The following is an 18924-nucleotide window of genomic DNA, read 5'->3' on the forward strand; positions in this document are numbered from 1 at the left end:
ACTGAGACTTCCCTGGTGAGTTTCAGGCCTGTGGCTAGGGCTCCTCGTGGCCATTTAAGTCGTGCATGAGGCCCAGATGTCCCAGGAAAGTTGTTCAGGGGAAGGGGGGTGACTGACCAGAGCATAAATGACTTCAGTGACATGTATCTAGATAGCTGATTTCAAGGCTTTTCCATATTTAAAATGGTGGCAATCTTAATGTGAGAAAAACATTTTTAATTTTGAGAATTTGTGTTTTTTGAATGTCTCTTAGCAAACTGTTGTTGAATGTCTCTGTGCATGGCACTTCAACACATCGTTCCTGCTGAGAGCATTGATGACTTCCTTTTTTTAAATCCAGTGGCCTTTTTCAGCACTTCAACACATCGTTCCTGCTGAGAGCATTGATGACTTCCTTTTTTTAAATCCAGTGGCCTTTTTCAGTCCATATTTTTACCCTCTCTGCCACATTTGATACTTTGACTTCTTCCAAAATTTTCTCTTCCCTTGGCTTCAGGATAATCTCACTTCTGTGGCTTTCCTTCTACCACTCTGACCACTCCTCCTCTGCTGTTCTTTCTTCAGCCATTCCTCCTTTGGATGTTGAGTCCTCAGGGTTCTGCCTTCAGCCACTTACTGTCCTCACTCTCCTCACTTTGCCTAAGCCAGTTTCACCGCCCTTCATTGTTCATCATTTAGGTGATGACTTAAACTTCCACCTGTCTCTCCTTTCCTATGCTGAACCATTTACAAAGTTATATTTTTTCTACCTCCCTTTTACATCTCAAAATGATCTGATCCTATTTCTCTTCCCTTATCATTACCTAATGTTTAATGGTTTCATTTATGAATTTATTTTAGCAAAGGGCTCCTCTTTCCCAAGTCGTGTTCCACAGAGTGTTAGTTCTACAGGGTGTTAAATGGTGTAAAAAAAAAAAAAATCAGTGTTCCATGGCCAAATAAGTTTGAGGAATGCTGCATATCACCATTTGCATGTTGGCAATTCCCAGCGATCGTGAAGCACTAAGAAATCCTGCGGAAAAGCAACTTGTTTGTTTAGCTTAACATTCCCAGTAGCCTCTCTCCACTTTTTGTGGAAAGACTTTAAATATCTTGCTTCCATTGCATAGTTTGGGACATGCTTGTGTGGATATGAGGTGAGGAACAAACTCATTTTTCTGCCAAGTAGTCAGTTTTCAATTTAGAGCTGACTTTTGTCTTATATATTTTTCTGAAATAGGGCATCTTTTGATATTTTTGAGAGTAGCCCATTCGAATTCAGAATTAATAGCTAAAGCCATACCCTGGTCCATCTGTGTGTCAAATGTGAGTTCTCCAGCAATAGAAAGAAGGCCAAATGAGTCATTAATCATGGAGTCTATTGAAGAAATTTTGTGGACTTGAAGGGGCATTCAGATCTTTTGGTAACTTATTACATTAGCCATTTAAATGAGCAAGGATATATTCCTCCCACCTCTCTTTTTCCAGTTGATAAAAGTGATGATATTTAGCAACCTAAGCTTAGTCAAGACTCAATTTTGAGTCAGGTGCACCTGGAAATTTGTCCATACCTATTTTCCTTTATAATACTCTGACTTCATGAGGTAATTTAGTAAAATTACACCTGAACTACTTAAGATTATAGAATCAATCACATTTTATCTTGAGTTGCAATTTTTAGTTGATCTAATTCTCCTGGCCTGGAATTAGCGATGATCAGGTGAATTTCTTCTTACATGGTTGTGAGGCTAACAAAATTTTTTTTTCTTCAAAATGTCATGTTAGTTAGCCCACATTTGGACACCTGAAAGCCACACTTCAGATACTTAGATGATGTTAAAGTCTCTTTCAATTCTGTGATTCTGTGATACAACATATATGGAAACATCCCAGTTTTCTTGGGGAAAGAAGAAAGTTAAGACACAGCAAACCCAAACAAAAGAATGTCTGGATGGAGAAACTCTAAAATATCACTGATGGTTACAGATGGATGGTGGAACTTTGCAGGATGCCTGGCCTCCAGACCTGCTCTGCGCCCTGTGCTGAGCTGTGAAGGATAACCAGCACGTACTGTATCCACAGGCTTGCTCTCCTGCCTTCTTGCTTCTGCCTGGGTTCAGGCAATGGAGAGCCCCAGCTGCGTAGAGAGAGGGAGGAAGGTGGTGTTGGAGTATCAATTCCTGTAGTCCCTTACTTGCAGAACTGCCTTGTTCTGACTGAATCCCTCAGCTACAAGGTCACAGGTCCTCTCCAGGAGGGCTTCTCCCTATGATTCTCTCCTGGGCTTTGGCACCCACTACTTCCCTCAGCCCTTTGAGCACTAGGGTAGTAACAGCCTCACTGTTTCTAGCTCCATCACTATCCCTGGTGATTTCTCTTTACCCTTTCTGAAGGCAGTAGTGATCATTGCCTAAATAATCAAATCCATTGTCAATGTTAGGACCTAAACGCTTGCTTAAAGAAATTCTGGTGACTGTCAGTTAGCTCTTGGCTACATGGATGTGCACTTACATCACGTCTTGTTTTTCTCTCAGATCCAAGAGTTGAAAACTGGTTCCTCATGTCCTCACCTCTGCCGCAAACCATCATCCTGGGACTCTATGTCTATTTCGTAACTTCTCTGGGACCAAAGCTCATGGAGAATCGAAAGCCCTTTGAGCTCAAGAAAGCGATGATAACGTACAATTTTTTCATAGTACTCTTTTCTGTGTATATGTGTTATGAGGCAAGTGTCTTCAGTATCCTAATGGGAGAATTTTGCCCAAGTCTTCCTGTTTATCTGTCATATGTTTTTTGTTATCACTGTATGGGTAACTTTGAGATTCAAGGCATTTTAGAAACTTAGCTCACTTGAGCAGGTATTTACCAAAAAATTGTTATGTATAGACCAGATATTGAACTTTTTAGAGGATCTCACCTGACAGGTAGTGAGAAAAATTAACTTTAAGTCCAGGAACTTGCACATACTTAGCCTTAATAGATGACTGAATGAATCCATGAATGTTAGTTTTAAGGAAACTCATACTTGGAGAAATTAATTAACTTACCTAAAGTAGCTGCGAAGTGGAGGGTGGGTACTTGAGTCCAGTTCTCATACAAAGCAGTAGGTGAGGGAGCCTGTTTCGTAATTGTTAGTAAGAAAGATGGGCTCTCCCAGAACCCAAAAGCAGACTCATGGATTCTCTTTCTCCCTCTCTGCTGTTAACAAGCCTCAGCCATCCTCACTTACTTACCTCTCTGGGATTCCTTGCTCTTTTCCCAGTACTGGCTGCCTTCTTCATCCTTGGCCCCTTTTTTCACTTCCTCTGCAGCACAGCCTGTGCTTCCTCATAACTGGAGCTCTCAAGGGTCCAACATGACCCCTCTGGCCTCTCTTGACACCCGGGCCTCTGTCTGCCACAGATCCACTTGACCCGGTTACTGTAAATCTGCTCTGGCCTCATTCTCACAGGCCTCCCTCAAGTTTGGACTTACTTTGTTGCCTTCCATCTCTTCCACTTTGTTTCTAAAGTTAAATCAAAGGCCACTTTACAGACCTTTCTGCAGCATGAATAACTGAAAGGGAAGGAATCATAGAGATGAGGAATAGGAAAAGTACATGCTCTTAGCAAGTTATTAGAGATAGGATGTAGCCTCTACCATAGGACAGTATTAAGAACAGCCCTGGAAGCCAGGTGTTAAGGGACTAGTTAGTTGCAGTTATTCTACCAACTAGCTACCTGAAATCTGAGTGCGAGAGAATTATGATGCTCACTGACAGACCAGAACTTTGTAAAATAGAATTAGCCATTTCTGAACCATATTTCCTTGTTTCTTTAAGAAAACGTGTCATCTTTTTTTCTGAGATATTTTCTCACTTATGATATATGTGTCTTACTGTTCTGAGTTTTAATTTTCAAGATTACATAACTTGCTAAGTTAATAGTGGGATTAAATTATTTTATGGATCAAGCTAGGAGTTAGGAGCTAGCTATAAATACCATGGTCTAAATAGTTGTTCTTTCTCCTTTGATTCTTTTTTTAACCATTAAAGTATCATTCTGATAATGCCTCATAAACCTTTGCTTTTAGAAGTTTATTTTAAAGTTGCCAATTTAGCATTAATTGTAATTAAAAATAGACTTAAAATATACTTTCATGGCAGAATTATGTGCCATTATACTGAGAAAGAGGACTTTCTAGGGAAGATGTTGGCACTTGTGAGAATAGGTTATCAGAGAAGAACCCAGATCCCTAAACTAAACCAATCACTTAATATAAGCATTAATTTAAAATTATGACTCTCAGCTTTCATTTTCAGATAACTGTTTTAAAAGATGACCTCCCCATCACCGGCTGAAAGAATGTCAATGTAATCTTTGAATTAAGGTTTAGACTTATCAACAATAGGCTTTTTCTTTTCAGCACTTCGTGGATGTGTTGAAATTAAGGCCTACCAGACTGCACTCTTACTGTTAACATTTCCTCTCTTCCTTGTCACGTGAATCCAAAGCAAAACTAATATCTGAGTCTTGTGTCTGGTCAGCTTTAAGAGCCACGGACTGCCACTTGACATTGCAGATGCTATCCAAAGACAGGAAGAACTCAGTTGTGCAGTCATTTGTGAGCACTTGGAGGAATGTTGCATTGCCCATTTATTTATTGGCTTATTGGGAAGACAGGAAATCATCAGAAAAGACTGATTTCAGACCCAATTTTTCCCTTTTGAATACATAAACCTAGTACACATAGATGTACATACTTACCAGTACTTGCTGTTTAAGCAAAACACTCCCAGTAATTTGTTCTCCACTCTGTTAGAACAATAATCTTAGGAAATGGACATTCAAATCCATATATGGTTAATGTAAATAATATACAAGATTACAATGTTGAAAGTCTTTTTGCTTTGCTATCAAGCAAGTTCCTAGTTTGTAATTGTTCTAGCCTGCCTTTCCCTCGGTGTTGACTGCTGACTCAGCAGAGAATGTAATGAACAGAATCCAAACTACCTTTGTTGTAGCTGTTGAGCAAATGCTTCCTTCTTTAATGTACATGTTCTCTCTTTGCAGTTTGTGATGTCTGGCTGGGGCACAGGTTACTCATTTCGATGTGATATTGTTGACTATTCACGGTCACCTACAGCATTGAGAGTAAGTTTCTCCTTGGAAAATCTGTTACTCAAGTTCAATGTTAAAACTTTTAGACTCTATTTGTAACACTGAATGTGAACTCAATGGATAAATGACTCAGCTATCAGGTTATATGTGTTGAGAGATAAAAGCTAATAAGTACCAGAAGGAATCAAAGTCAGGTGTGTAGTTTTCTATAAAAGGAAAATTGGTGCTTTTCTTTTAAATTTCTTAGATATAAAAATAAATTCCTATCTGGTTCCTCAAAAAATTAAAAATAGAATTACCATATGATCCAGCAATTCCACTTCTGGATACATACCTAAAAGAATTGAAAGCAGGGACCCAAAGAAATATTTGTACACCCATATCCATAGCAGCATTATTCACAATCCAAATGTCTATGGGCAGAGGAATGGAGAAATAAAGTGTGGTATGTACATACAGTGGAATATTATTCAGCCTTACTTAGCAAGGAAGAAAATTCTCACAAATGCTATAAAATGGATGAGTCTGGAGGATATTCTGCTAAATGATAATCCAGGCACAACAGAACAAATACTGTGTGATTCTATTATATGGGATACCTAACGTGGTCAAGTTCACATGCAGAATGTAATAGTTATCAGGAGCTGGAAGGAAGAGGGAGGGGATAAGGAGTTATTTTTTAATGTGTACAAAGTCTCAGTTGTGCAAGATGAAAAGAGTACTATCCATGAATCATGGTGATAGTTGCACAACAATGTGAATGTACTTAATGCCAACATGCTGTGCACTTACCAGTGTTTAGGATGGTAAATTTTAAGTTATTTTATGTATTTTGCCAAAATTAAAAAGAGTAAAATTTTACTCCATGTAAAAAAATTCATATCTATGGTTGTTTCTGCAGATGGCACGGACCTGCTGGCTTTACTACTTCTCCAAATTTATTGAACTGTTAGATACTGTGAGTATGAGGTCACCACATTTGGTAAAGGTTTGATGTTTCAATTAAAGCAATAAACTGCTAGAGTTCGGTTGTCTGATAACTTTGATTGTCTCTCCACCTTAGCCAAACCTACTTTTTATTATCAGTAATATCAGAGACTAGATAGGATAAGCTTATTTTTCCATCTTTTGCAAACTCCAAAAGGTTTTTTTTATATATCTACCACTGGATAAGCATGTAGCTGTCATGTACACTACACAACTGTGCATCTTTATGTAAATAGATGACAATTGTTTTTCAAAGCAAATTCAGGAAGCAAAGAGCAGAAAACATTTTACCCTGGTTCTTTATATGACAGCACTGTGTCAACCATATTCCTTTAAGAGGATCAGTGCTTCAGAATTCATAAACTTAAACTGGGATGTTACCCCTGCGATACCAGTAATTTTGGTAATATCAAAACTATCTCAGCTGCCTTTCTAAAGTCCATGCTTACTAGGTCCTCTCCCTTCCTGCTTAAGATACTGGTGTGGATTAGCTCTGGATTTGGGTGACTGGGCCCTCGGGGAAGCTAGGAATCAGGGTCCATGATGAGAGGAGAAAGCTGTGTGCATTTGTTTACAGAGTAGCTTAGGAAGGCTGATACTTATTGTATCTTTTTGGTATGTGGACCTTAGTTATCTGGAACCAGTTCTGGGTCTAAAACTAACAAGTGTGTTCTCTCTTCAGAATACATACCACTACATTTCTTGTAGCAAATCTCAACGTGCTTTACCTTCTCAGCTGAATAGTCACATAATATTAGAATTGAAAAGGACTTTAGTGAGCATAGAATCAAGTGGTTCTCAGCTTTTGGCATGTATTAGAATAACCTGGAAGGCTTGTTAAAAACACAGATGTATGAACCCTACCCCCAGATATTCTGACTCAGTAGGTCTTAATGTGGGGTTCAAGAATTTGCATTTCTCTCCAGTTCTCAGGTGGTGTTACTGTTGTGGTTTAGGGTCCACACTGAGAGCCCTGCTGTGGTTCTCTGTGCTCATAGTGAAGTGAAATTAATTGAATTAGGAGAAAATAAATATCTGGGCCCCCACCCCCAGACATTTGGTGTCAGATGGTCTGGAGTTAGAGACCAGGTATGGCTATTTAAAAGAAATCTTAAGCATTGTAATATGCAGCCAGGGTTGAGAACCATTGATCTAGTTCAGAGCCCTCAATCTGAAAATAAACTGAAGCCAAGGAATTAAGTGATTTACCGACATGATTGCTGCTACTGACAGGGACTAGGACCCCAGATTGCTGGCTTATGGCTTTTACTGTTGCACCATGCTGCCTTCTTCCATGTGCATAAGCAAATGTATTTTGGCTTCACTGTTTCTGCTTTGCATGTTCTCATTTCTAGGTTCCATAAGGAAACTGTTACTGTTTCTATGTCTTGCCCTAAACCACATTTCTCAGATACTCCTACAAATACTTTTGCTTGTGCTCTTCTGTTTTGTCTCATATTTAGAAGTCTAAGTCATGACTGGTATTCTGAATTTTGAATATTTTTTGAACATTTAATTATTCTTTTGAGTAGTTTTTGAAAAAAATTTCTGCTTAAAGCCTTTCTGTTCTACGACTTAGTTTGTAGTCTCCACAAACCACTGGCTGCATCCAGTCTGGGGGATGCCTTTGTTGCCTTCCTCATTTTTCTTGGGCAGCTTTGATTTTTGTTCGGTCCCATTTCCCAAATCAACTCTCGAAATTTTCCCTCTTCATCTTCCTTTAATAATAATTTGCTTACTTTTGACTGTTGCAAATTTTTATTTGTTTCAACTTGCTTAATTCCTTATCTAAATTGGTAGGGTGTGTTAGGGAGCAATGTAGAATGATTTCAGTCCTAAGAATTAAGATTCTCTGCTTTCCCATATACTTCAAAATGTGTATGTGTATGTATGTGTGTAAATATATATATATATATATATATATTTACACACACACTTACCAATAACATTTCTTTCAATACTTTTTGGCTATATTCGCCACTTTATATATTTGATTTTTAAATCTACATATAATTTCTTTTCACCTTTTTATTGATTCTCCCATGACTAGGCATTGTACCCAAGTTTCTTCATACTGAACCTGAGCTGCGCCTTGGAGAATCAGCTGTTTCTATGAGCATTCTAAAGGCAAACCCTTCAGAGCAAATTATGATGTGAAATAGAAACTTTGCCAATATTTTTATAACACTAGATAAATTATTGCATGGTTTTATATGAACTTGATTTTCTTTAAATTATTTCAGATCTTTTTTGTTCTGCGTAAGAAAAATAGCCAAGTGACTTTCCTGCATGTCTTCCATCACACCATCATGCCATGGACCTGGTGGTTTGGAGTCAAATTTGCTGCAGGTAGCCAAGGGAGAGTTGGGATCATGTGTTATAAACAATAACATTTCTGTATGCTACAAACACAGATTCTATCCTTAAGTGTGATTTAAACGAAACTCAAAATATCAAAGAGTCCCTCTGATCAAACTTCTGACTTCCATTATTACCTGAAACATGAATGTAAGACTCTTTCCTGGACCATTCCCCCACCCTCCACTCTTTAGATATGCATGACTTTCGGGTACAGTCTTTTATACATATCCTTCAGTTATTTTGTTTGGATTTTATCCTTTTCCCATATCATTCTATTAAATGTCTTTAAATAAAGGAAATGGTATAAGCCTTGGTCTTACAGGAATAGGGTTAGATATCTATTCCTCATATGTTTTCAGGAAGATAGAATATTTATTTCAAGTTCCATGCCCTCTTTGCCTTCAAATTTCCAATAACGGATACAAACTCCAACCCGTAACAACTTCTATAGGTGTGTGAAAGTGCAGTTTTCTCAACTTCTTAAGCATCCTATCATACTAAAGGATGTTTTGATACTGTTTTTTAAGTCAAGAGAGTTTAAATCAAAAGCTTGGTCAACAGCCTTTTTTGTTTGATTGGTTTGCTTCTGAACATCTAGAATTGGAAAAACCAGGAGGTTAAGTGATTCTACTCTATGGTAAAGTTTTAAATAAGTGATCCCCAAAGACATATTCTTACCTTATTAACAAAATTTGGTTGGGAAATTTATGTATGCTAGTTTCTTAGATTTAAGAAGTCTTCAAGTGGGCCTGAAGCCCATATTAGACAATGCTTTTAACATTTCTCACCTAATAGGCATTCTGAGTCTGCAAGACCAAAAGAAAACAGAAACAACAATTGAGGAACTCTTGTTTGAGTTTTAGACTCTTCAGGCATGGGGAAAAAATCTGCATGCCTTAAAGCATGAGAGGACATGGATATACCAGTGGCACAGAAGAAATTTAGAACCTAGTGGAGTCAGAGGGCTGTCCCTACCATGACCTATGGGCATTGGATTTTCCAGGATATAAAGTATCTCCTTGATCCAAGTTGGTGTTTTTCTATTAGGATTTTTAAAAAGTAAACATAGCTTACAATGTTTTCCTATAATGTATGTTAATGTAAAAATTTAGCTCCCATTATAACAAGGTAGTCTCATCTGTATCCATTTCACAAGTCAAGGGCATTTATTTAATCTCCATTATTTTACTTACCTTTACTTCCTGTGTTTTTGTTTTTCCTCCCATGCATATTGTGCCTCTCAGTTCTTTTTACAGTGCATCTTATTTGTGTTGGTGAAAAATTGAAACATACCTAAACTTCCAGTAATAGTTGGTTATGATTTCTTGTGTGTGTGTAACTGTGAAGTACAAATGGTATTGTGAGGCATTTAGCTCATCTTCTCTTTTAAGCAGCTTGACTCCTAAATTGTCAGAAATAGGTGACTATTCTATTTTTAAAGTATGCTAGAAGAGGTTCTTTCACACCCTTTAAATTTATTTATTCACATTTGTTCCATGAGACCAGAATATTATATCACAACACTTAAAAATAAATAGAACTGGAAAAAAGATTGGATGCCAATACCCCAAAATACAGTGATTTAGAGATATTGACACCAAGGTGGCTTCTCTCTCTCCATTTTTCTCTGTATTTTCTGTTTTTCTACATTGCATATCTGTTTGCTCTAAAATGTGGAAAATAACTTTTTTTGAAGAATAGAGTTGAGCACTGTTCTAATGTCTGACTTTGAGTCCATTGATAGTCTGGCTTCCATTTCAAAACAAGCAGTGCTTTCAATAATGAAAATTTAAACACAGGATATACCTCAATTTTTCAGTGTGGCCATGTTTATGGACATTAAGCACCTGTAGTGACTTCACTGTCTACCTTAATCCCCTTTCTGCTTTATGAAATATAAACAGTAGAAAATAATATTTTCCGATTTCTCATATGTTCCATGAGTTGGCATTTCTGTTCAGGCCTGCATGTGGAATCTGGGAATACTTGTACACCTGATCCGTTCAGTGACAAGCACAGTAATAGGTGCTGAAGTATTTCCAGAAATGGGGCTTGGCATTCATTGGCTTTCATTCCTAGAATGAAACTGTCTAGTTTAACTGTTCTTGCAAAACTTTGAGTACAGCTGATCTCTCCCTAGTATCTAATTTCCTATTTGCCAGTTGTACAACTTGCTGGTGTAGTGGCAGTTCAGCTTTTCTTTGGAATGTGATGAAGATATTTCTGTGACAGGTTTTTATATTATTATGCACATACTCCCTTCCAGAGATATGGAGAATTGTGATAATTGCCCAGGTGATTCCTTTGTTTTTTCCAAACCAAAGGAGTAAAATGGGATGGCAGTAATTGTAATTCATTCTGAGATGTTGGTTTTTCAGAACTGTTGCTGTAAAGAAGAAAGGAAGCTTAGGAAATACTTTAGTAGAAAAGCTTTCCAAAGAAGATATGAAAGACATTACTGATTAAAATGTGATTGTTCTATGAACAAACTTATTAAGATAATTTATCAGAAAATAATCATAATTAGAGAAAATAAGTTAGTTTTATTTGATATCTTATTTTGATCAGTAACTCTTACTAAACACGCTTAGCTATACTACTACATTGTTAAATTCCTGTCCATAGGATCTCATTTTAGGACATTTAAAGGGTGAAAGTATCTGAATGGAAAACAGGCACTCTTCTACAAAAAAAATGGCAGAGGTGTCTTAGGCTCTGATGTAGTGCCTTATCAAGGGTGAAATACATTTCCTGTGTGTATATAATTGTGAGACACAAATGGAGTTAAGAGGTATTTTGCTTATCACCCTGTTAGGCAGCTTGAAACCTAAACTGTCAGAAATAGGTAACTATTCCATTTTTAAATTACCCCAGAAAAGGTGTTTTCACAATTTATTTATCCAAGTTTCCTTTGGGAAAGAAGACTAATCCAAATATAAATAATAAAATCTGGGAGGTTGTTAATAAGTTCCATTAATTCAGTTCCTTCTGGCTTGAAATTTGTGATAATTGAAGGATTAGCTGAAATTTGATTTACTCTATTCAGGAAGAGAAAGTTTATGAAGTACAACAGCGTTAAGTGCAACATAGGGAGACTATTTAAACTACTTAAAAATAATTACTTGAAACAGATTATTTTAATGGAGTTCTTTAGCAGTGATGGTATCTAGAAGGATCTAGAATTGGTGGCAATTATGAATGATTATTAAGAAATGTTCTACTGTGCAACAATTTTTATTCTGCTTTGAACTTTCTGTAATTCACAGGAGTTATGAATTTGGTCCTTCTAACATAATTAGTCCAAATTTCTGAGGCTTCACTTTATTTCTGGAATTAAAGAAAGCTGGAGTAAAGACAATAGAATATTTTGGAGAAAAATTTAAACTCCAGGTCAACAACCAAACTGAATCAGGTTATACATAAAGAATGCAGCTTCTAGACTGTGCCTCTTAGGAAAGAGATGCTCGGGAAGACTGTTGTTTTTATATACGGTCAGCTAATCATCCGCTTACCTCTTCCAATGTGCCACTTGTCCAGCTAAATACAGTTGATCATTTCAATTCAAATGAAAAGACAATTGAAATGATCTTCACTTACATACCCCCAGGGTTCTTTGTGTCTATTCTAAATTGAATGTGATCTGGAGTTGTGGTGAAATTAGAGGAAGAAAACCAAGATAGGAAGGCACAATTCATACTAATAAAGTAGAGTCAGTAAACAAAGATGACTAACACAGTAATACATGTTTGTTTTGGGAAAACAATGATTGATTAAAGCAAATTTACCATAGTTTATTAGTAAGAGCCAGGGTTTTACTGTCAAAGTTTTGCAGAACTGAAAACATGTATTGAAAATTATTGGGAGTGGGAAAAGTGATTGATTCCACACAGTGACATTTACAAAAATATTTTTAGTGGCTTTATTCATAATAACCCAAGTTGGAAACAATCCAGATATCTGTTAATAGGAAAATGGATAAATAAATTATGATGCATTCATATGGTATAATGCTATGCAGCAAAAAAAAGGCAAACTACTAATACCAGCAAGGATGGATCTTAAAAACATTGTGTTGATTGAAAGAAAGTAGGCACAAAAGAGTACATCCTGTATAATTCAATATATATGAAGCTTAATAACAGGCAAAACTAATTATTGCTAATAGAAGTCATAATAAAGGTTATGTTGGGAAGGGTACATTCTTGGAAAGGGGACACAGAAACCATATGTCTTATTGGAAATGTTCTGTATCTTGAATTTGGTGATGGATATGTGGGTGTATACATGTGTAAAAAATCAAGTTGTACACTGAAGATTAATGTACTTTGTGTAATTTATACATATTAACCCTTGCTAGAAAATGGACTTTATTACTATCACATAGAAAGTAACTCAATTTAAGTAAACTCAAACCATAAGACCATCTTAAGGTTAAGATATAACAGAATAAATAAAGACATGCTAATTATTTTCTAAGGCTTGTATCTCCTGTTTTCCTAAATGAATGCATTATCTGGCTCCCTCTGGTTTGATAGCTATTTAACAGGATGTTTCCTGTATGTTTTTCTTCCTACTTATTGGAGAAATAATAATACTAAAAGCCCAGTTTAGACAAAACTATGTCTCAGTTTAAGAAACAGTGCCCTCATTTTACAACAATTATATTTTTCAGGTGGCCTGGGAACATTCCATGCCTTACTAAATACAGCTGTACATGTAGTGATGTATTCCTACTATGGACTGTGTGCATTGGGACCAGCCTACCAGAAGTATTTGTGGTGGAAAAAATATTTGACATCATTACAGCTTGTGAGTAAAAAATTTTCTTTAAACCAGATATGAAGCTAAACTGGAGTCACTTTTCTTCCCTACGAATTAGGATACTATCTAAACAACAAAATTTACAAAGCAGTAGGGATATAAAGTATCTGGGCCCTCCATGGCATCTGATCATTATCCTTTCTATGTTGTTTAAGTTTTTGTCAGGAACTTTGTTGACAACAAAGCACATTTCGTACCCAAGAGGCCCAGACAATTAAATCAGTGTGTGTCTTCATATCATCTTTATGTTATCTTATGCATTTGTACAAAATAAATATATGATCAAAATAATCTCAACTTTATATGAACCTCAGTAGGCATAATACTAAACTAGAAGTTAGAAATGCCATATTCTAGATCTAAGTGACCTTGAGAGAATGTAACTTTGAAGGATTTATGAGCCTTCCTGTGGGGCTGCCTATCAAGTCCTAACATTTATCATCTGTTTTTCATCCAAATGTTAAAAGTACTATGAGGATTAAAGGTGTAGGGTTGTAGCATAATATATATACATACACAGACAAAATTGACAACACCCTAAATAACCAACAATAAGGAAATGGTAAAATAAATTATTTTAATTCCCACTTTGGAATATTATAAAGTCATGAAAATTATTCACAATTGCTTTATTTTTCAATATTTTTTTCTGATGACTTTTTAGTCATGTGGAAAAATACTTACATAGGGAAAAGACTAGACGTTTGTTTGCTATTATTTCAAATGTGTCAATTATACATAAACACACCTGGATAGAGTGGTGAGGATGTTGCTTAGGCTTCCTAAGGTTTAGTTTCCTCTTCTGCAAAATAAGAATAATTGTAGCTACTGTACAGGAGTGTCATAAAAGCTCCTCAAGATAATTCAGGAGAAGTTGATGATGATCATAAAGGAAACTGTCAAAATCTTAACTTGACGTTTTGTGGGTGATTGTTGTTTTTTTTATTTATAGAATTTTACTTCTCTAAAATTTCCACAGAGCATATGTTGATTTTTATTCAGGAAAGAAAAGGTATCTAAAAAATCTAGGCATTAGCACAGAAAGTGTTCCTCTTAGGTCTGTATGAATGTTCTGGAATACAGCCCTTCAGCATCACTAGGAGGGTCACTTGGAGATTCTCTGCTGCCATTGGTCAGTAGTATACACTTTTATCTGTGACGATAGAGGACAGGTGGCTTCTGCTGTCATGTGCATTCTCAGAGGTGCTTTGGCTCCTACAAAAGACTAGGACTCTGACTAGAATGTTTTTATTTCTCAAAAACTGAAACACCTGGTCCGACAACAGGACAGAATATTCACAATAGAAACTGTCCTAGAAAACGAGGTGATAAGATAGTGGTCCCATGTGCATTTCATCAGTCAAAGACTCAAGTCAGAGATGCAAAGGAAACCTGCTCTGATGGTTCTCTCTTTAGTATGAAAGGGCTGCTGCACTGCACAGCTGGAGGGACATGTGCATAGGGCCCCTTGGAGTTGTACAGTTTGGTGGGACTGAACAGTGGCCCCAGATTCCCACCTGGATTTTGACACTGTTACACCCACTATCACTCCCATGGAGTCTAGATTGACAGGTAAAATTCCCCACGCCAACAGTAGCCTGAATGTGGTTAGAGAGTGTTAAAACATAAGCAGGTGAATAATTCAATAAATAATTGCTCCATTGTGATTCTTCATATCTGAACAATATTTTTCATTCTTTCTCTGTTAGGTCCAGTTCATTATTGTCACCATCCACATAGGCCAGTTCTTTTTCATGGAGGATTGCAAGTACCAGTTTCCAGTCTTTCAGTACATCATTATGAGTTATGGGTGCATCTTTCTGCTGCTCTTCCTCCATTTTTGGTACCGTGCTTACATCAAAGGTCAGAGGCTGCCCAAAACTGTGAAAAATGGAATCTGCAAAAGCAAAGATCACTGAAATTCAGGCACAACATAAATCTATGTTATGAGACTGATATCTTGTCTTCCTTGACAATCAAGAGATACTTCCACGTGCAGTGCATTTTGTATATTTTTCAAAACCAAGAGCTTGTATTTTTATGATAAGTTATTGCTGTTTCTGATATTTGAGAGCCCAAAGCTCCCAGATAACAGAGTTTTCTGATAATTAGAGCCTAAAGCAGCCAATTTTTCAGCTGCTTTTAAACCTAATCTAAAGGTTTTGTTTAATTCTTTTGTTGCTATGGAAGAAGGATGTGAAACAGTACAGTACTTTTCAAAGTCTGGGACAAATGAAAAATATCGTTAGATATTTGGAGCACAGGCAGAGATCCATGCCGTACAATAGATTCCTTCTGCCAGCTGTGACTTCTAACTGTGGGCTCTGACTTTGTTGCCTATGACTATATTCTGAAGACACTGTATTACTCCAGAGTTAAATTCCCATTTTAAATAGCTAACACAGATGAATGTTAAGTGAATTTTTGATCAGTTGTCATTTAAAATCACTAATAATAATTTCTAATGGGTCTATTGAGTAGCCACCACCAGTTCTGCTGATAAGACTTCCTCACAACATTTGTTGCATAAACTGTTTAAAGTAACATCCTTTAGGTTAATACATTTATGCACTTGACACTAAGGTTAAATTAATATTTTAAACACAAAGTGATTTGTCCTGATGGCTTAATGAACACTTTGCTGCTACTGTTTTGCAATTAACTTTGTGTATTTCTGGAAAGAGGTGGATTTGTCAATGGAAAAAGTACTCTGTAGCTCGGTGGGAAAAAATCTGTTATCTGTTGTATCACAATGTCACTTTCTCATATTGTCATGCTTTAAAGGATTATCTTGGTCAAATATATATTGGTTAGATGTGTACCTATTCATATCATTAGCACATCGCAGTTACTCTTAAATCATAAGTGATTTCAGACCACCCATTAAATAGTTTCCAGAGATGAGTTAGAGTGTTTTGTGGCAACTGGAGGAAATGGCAGCGCAGAGATCTCGCAGGGAATGTTTGATTACGTAAGAGTCTCTTGAACGATGAGAGAGAGAGAGAGAGTGGCAGAGAGAATGAGCACATGAACCAGAGCATGGGCAAGCCTATGGAGTAGTTGTTCAAGATACACTGCATGGAAAAAATTTTTCCAGAATTATGAGTCAATTAACAGCCTGGATTTCTTTTTTTCAAGCTGATAAACTAGGTAATGAAGGACTGAAATGTATTTCCTATGGGTTTTCTTTCTTTAAAATTGCAATTCCAAAATTCTCTGAAATTCTCTCATTCTCACAGTTTCTTATTGGAGAACTAAAGTTACTTAGTAAGTTTTATCCAAGAAACGGCAATATTTGAACCTTTCTGAATTTTTCCTTAATTACTTTTTTTTTTCTTGTTATATTTATTCTCGGTTTTGAAGGACAGCATATGCTGGTAAAACTCTAAACAATTAGTACTTATGGGCCCCAGTTATTATGTAACACACAATGATATTATTGTGTAACAGAAATTGAGTTTTTACACTAGGTAAACTCCTATAGTTCTGTGTCTTCCCCCTTATCCCTTAACCTATATGATGCTCTTTTCTCTGCACACTTACCAGATTCATAAGGTTATTTGCCTTTAAGTGATTCTTAGTGGTTTCACTTGCTTACAGTATGAGAAGATGAGAGTTGATAAATTGGGGGGTGTTCATTTATTTTTAAATAAAGAAGTATGAACAGAAGAGCAAAGCTAAAAGAAACATCAGCTCTAATTTACTTCTCTGAGGGTCCCAGTGTTCCTAAAGTGTTTTCCTGTTTTGGCTCTTCATCTCCAACCTGTGCTAAAATGAGAAGATGTGGTAGGTGCTGTTACATATACACATAATTCCCCAAGACCCAAGTAGGGTAAAGACTGAAAGGGAGCAAAATAAAAGAAGATAGAAACAGGAGAGTTTGCTGTTTCTTACATACTTTCCAACCTGTATTGTACAACCTCTCCTAACCTCCTTGTAACCTTTAGGATGTTTGACTTGCCTATGAACTAACAGCAACATGTGATAGAAAACACTTTCCGAATTATGTGAACAGAAATGGAGAGCTAGAGTGTTCCATGAAAAGGTATCACAGTTGGCAGAATTGTTCTCCATATAAACATCAGTAGATCAAATGAAAACCACTGAATATAGGATTTACAGGGGCAATGTTTTATTAAAGGGCTCTGTGGGTCACATTCATTTTCTATTGGCATTTCATCCTACTTTTCAGGACTTTATTGTCTTTGGGTTTGGTTATGTAACAAATACAGATTCCAGTTAAAAAATCTGGTTTATGACATGAAGCTCTATGAATCCTCAAGAACTTATCTCTGTATTATAAATAAATACAAATACAAAAATTTAAATGTCTATGGGACATCGCCATTTTACAGTCTTAAGTAAAATTTTGAGTAGATTACATTGTTACCTAAGTTATAAAATTACAAGGTTATATTTCCTCAATTTTCTTTATTTTAGTTAAATTTGTAAAGACTGGAAAACTATGAATTTGTCAAAGTTTGGGTTTGTTTTCTTTGTGGGTATTATAAATTTGTGGTATTATGTGTGCATGTATGTGTATGTGTTTGTGTGTATCTTTTGCTTTGGAATCTGAGTATGTTTGCATGGGTTGGTGGTTTTTAGCTTGAATACTCACCAAACCAAATCATTTTGTTTGTACAAATCATTGTACACTTGCTATGTTCAGAGGTCTGTGCTAGATTCTAAAGTGATTCAGAGATGCCTATGACAGAGCAGAGACCTGCTGGAGCTTACAGGCTGGCAGAGGAAATTATATTACAGGGCAGCACAGGATAGGCTCCGTGAGTGCAAGTCCTGTCACTTGGCAAGCAGGGAAGGCTCTCTGAAGGAATTGGTTGTGTCTAAGAGGTACAGAATCTCAAAGTGGGTGGTAGGTTAGTGGGCAAGGTTTTATGAGTGAAAAGAAGTACCAGTCAAGGCCTAGGGGAAGGAGAGTATTGGAAAATTTTAGGGAATGGCCAATAGACCAAATTAGAGTTAAATTTTTAAAGACTGATAGATAAGGGGATACAGAGAGTTAAGGCCCGAAAGGAAGGCTGGCTCTGACCTTGGGCACATGCTGCTATAGCATCTGGGTTTGATCAGGAAAATGGGAACATTGAATGATTTTTGAGAGAAGAAAGGTATGATCCAAGTGGTACTTTAAGAAGACTCATCTGGTGGAGTGGGGTGGGGGAGGCATGAGACACTGACGGCAGGGTCCATGTCAGTTGGTCAGGGGTGAGGTGAAGAGAGCCAGAATGTGTGGCCAGAAAGAAAGGCTGGTGTAAGAAGCTTATGAGGTCACATCTGGAGATGCCTGACTGAGGAAGGTGTGGGGAACAGAGTCCATAGAAGCAGTGAAGGAAAGTAGGCTGAATCTGAGGCTGTGAGGCAGGAATGTTACATGCAAAATGACCTCGGACAAGCCAATTCACCTCTCTTGGCTAATGTTTATAAAACAAGAATAATGGTGTGGGTTCTCCTTGCTGGATTGTTGTGTGGCTGAAATGAGATAATGTATTTAAAAGGCCTTTGAAGTAATTGGTAAAAATATGAAATATACATTGTAATATAATGAATCATAAGAAAAAATATATTTGGTCATTCATATGATCAAATTTGGTATTTCCCAGGTATATTTGGTCTTCACCCACAGTTCCTGAAAACATGGCAGAGTCTTAAAAGTGAGATG

General features: G+C 36.7%; 1 protein-coding gene across 5 annotated transcripts in view; it reads left to right on the forward strand.

The window, feature by feature from the left end:
- Window positions 1-17121, forward strand: part of ELOVL7 (ELOVL fatty acid elongase 7) — an 87407-nt gene extending 70286 nt beyond the window's left edge. For 4 of the 5 annotated variants that reach the window (XM_036901737.2, XM_036901747.2, XM_036901757.2 and 1 more), the window contains exons 3-8: window positions 2514-2704; window positions 5031-5111; window positions 5980-6036; window positions 8309-8414; window positions 13099-13235; window positions 14957-17121. In XM_036901737.2, coding sequence (XP_036757632.2) covers window positions 2514-2704; window positions 5031-5111; window positions 5980-6036; window positions 8309-8414; window positions 13099-13235; window positions 14957-15166 — 782 coding nt within the window. In that variant the 3' untranslated portion in view covers window positions 15167-17121. The remainder of the gene's footprint in view (window positions 1-2513; window positions 2705-5030; window positions 5112-5979; window positions 6037-8308; window positions 8415-13098; window positions 13236-14956) is intronic. The other variant, XM_036901767.2, reaches the window with a different exon arrangement.
- Window positions 17122-18924: the final 1803 nt, after the last annotated feature.

This window comes from Manis pentadactyla, chromosome 2, assembly GCF_030020395.1.
Source record: "Manis pentadactyla isolate mManPen7 chromosome 2, mManPen7.hap1, whole genome shotgun sequence".
Classification (NCBI taxonomy): domain Eukaryota; kingdom Metazoa; phylum Chordata; class Mammalia; order Pholidota; family Manidae; genus Manis; species Manis pentadactyla.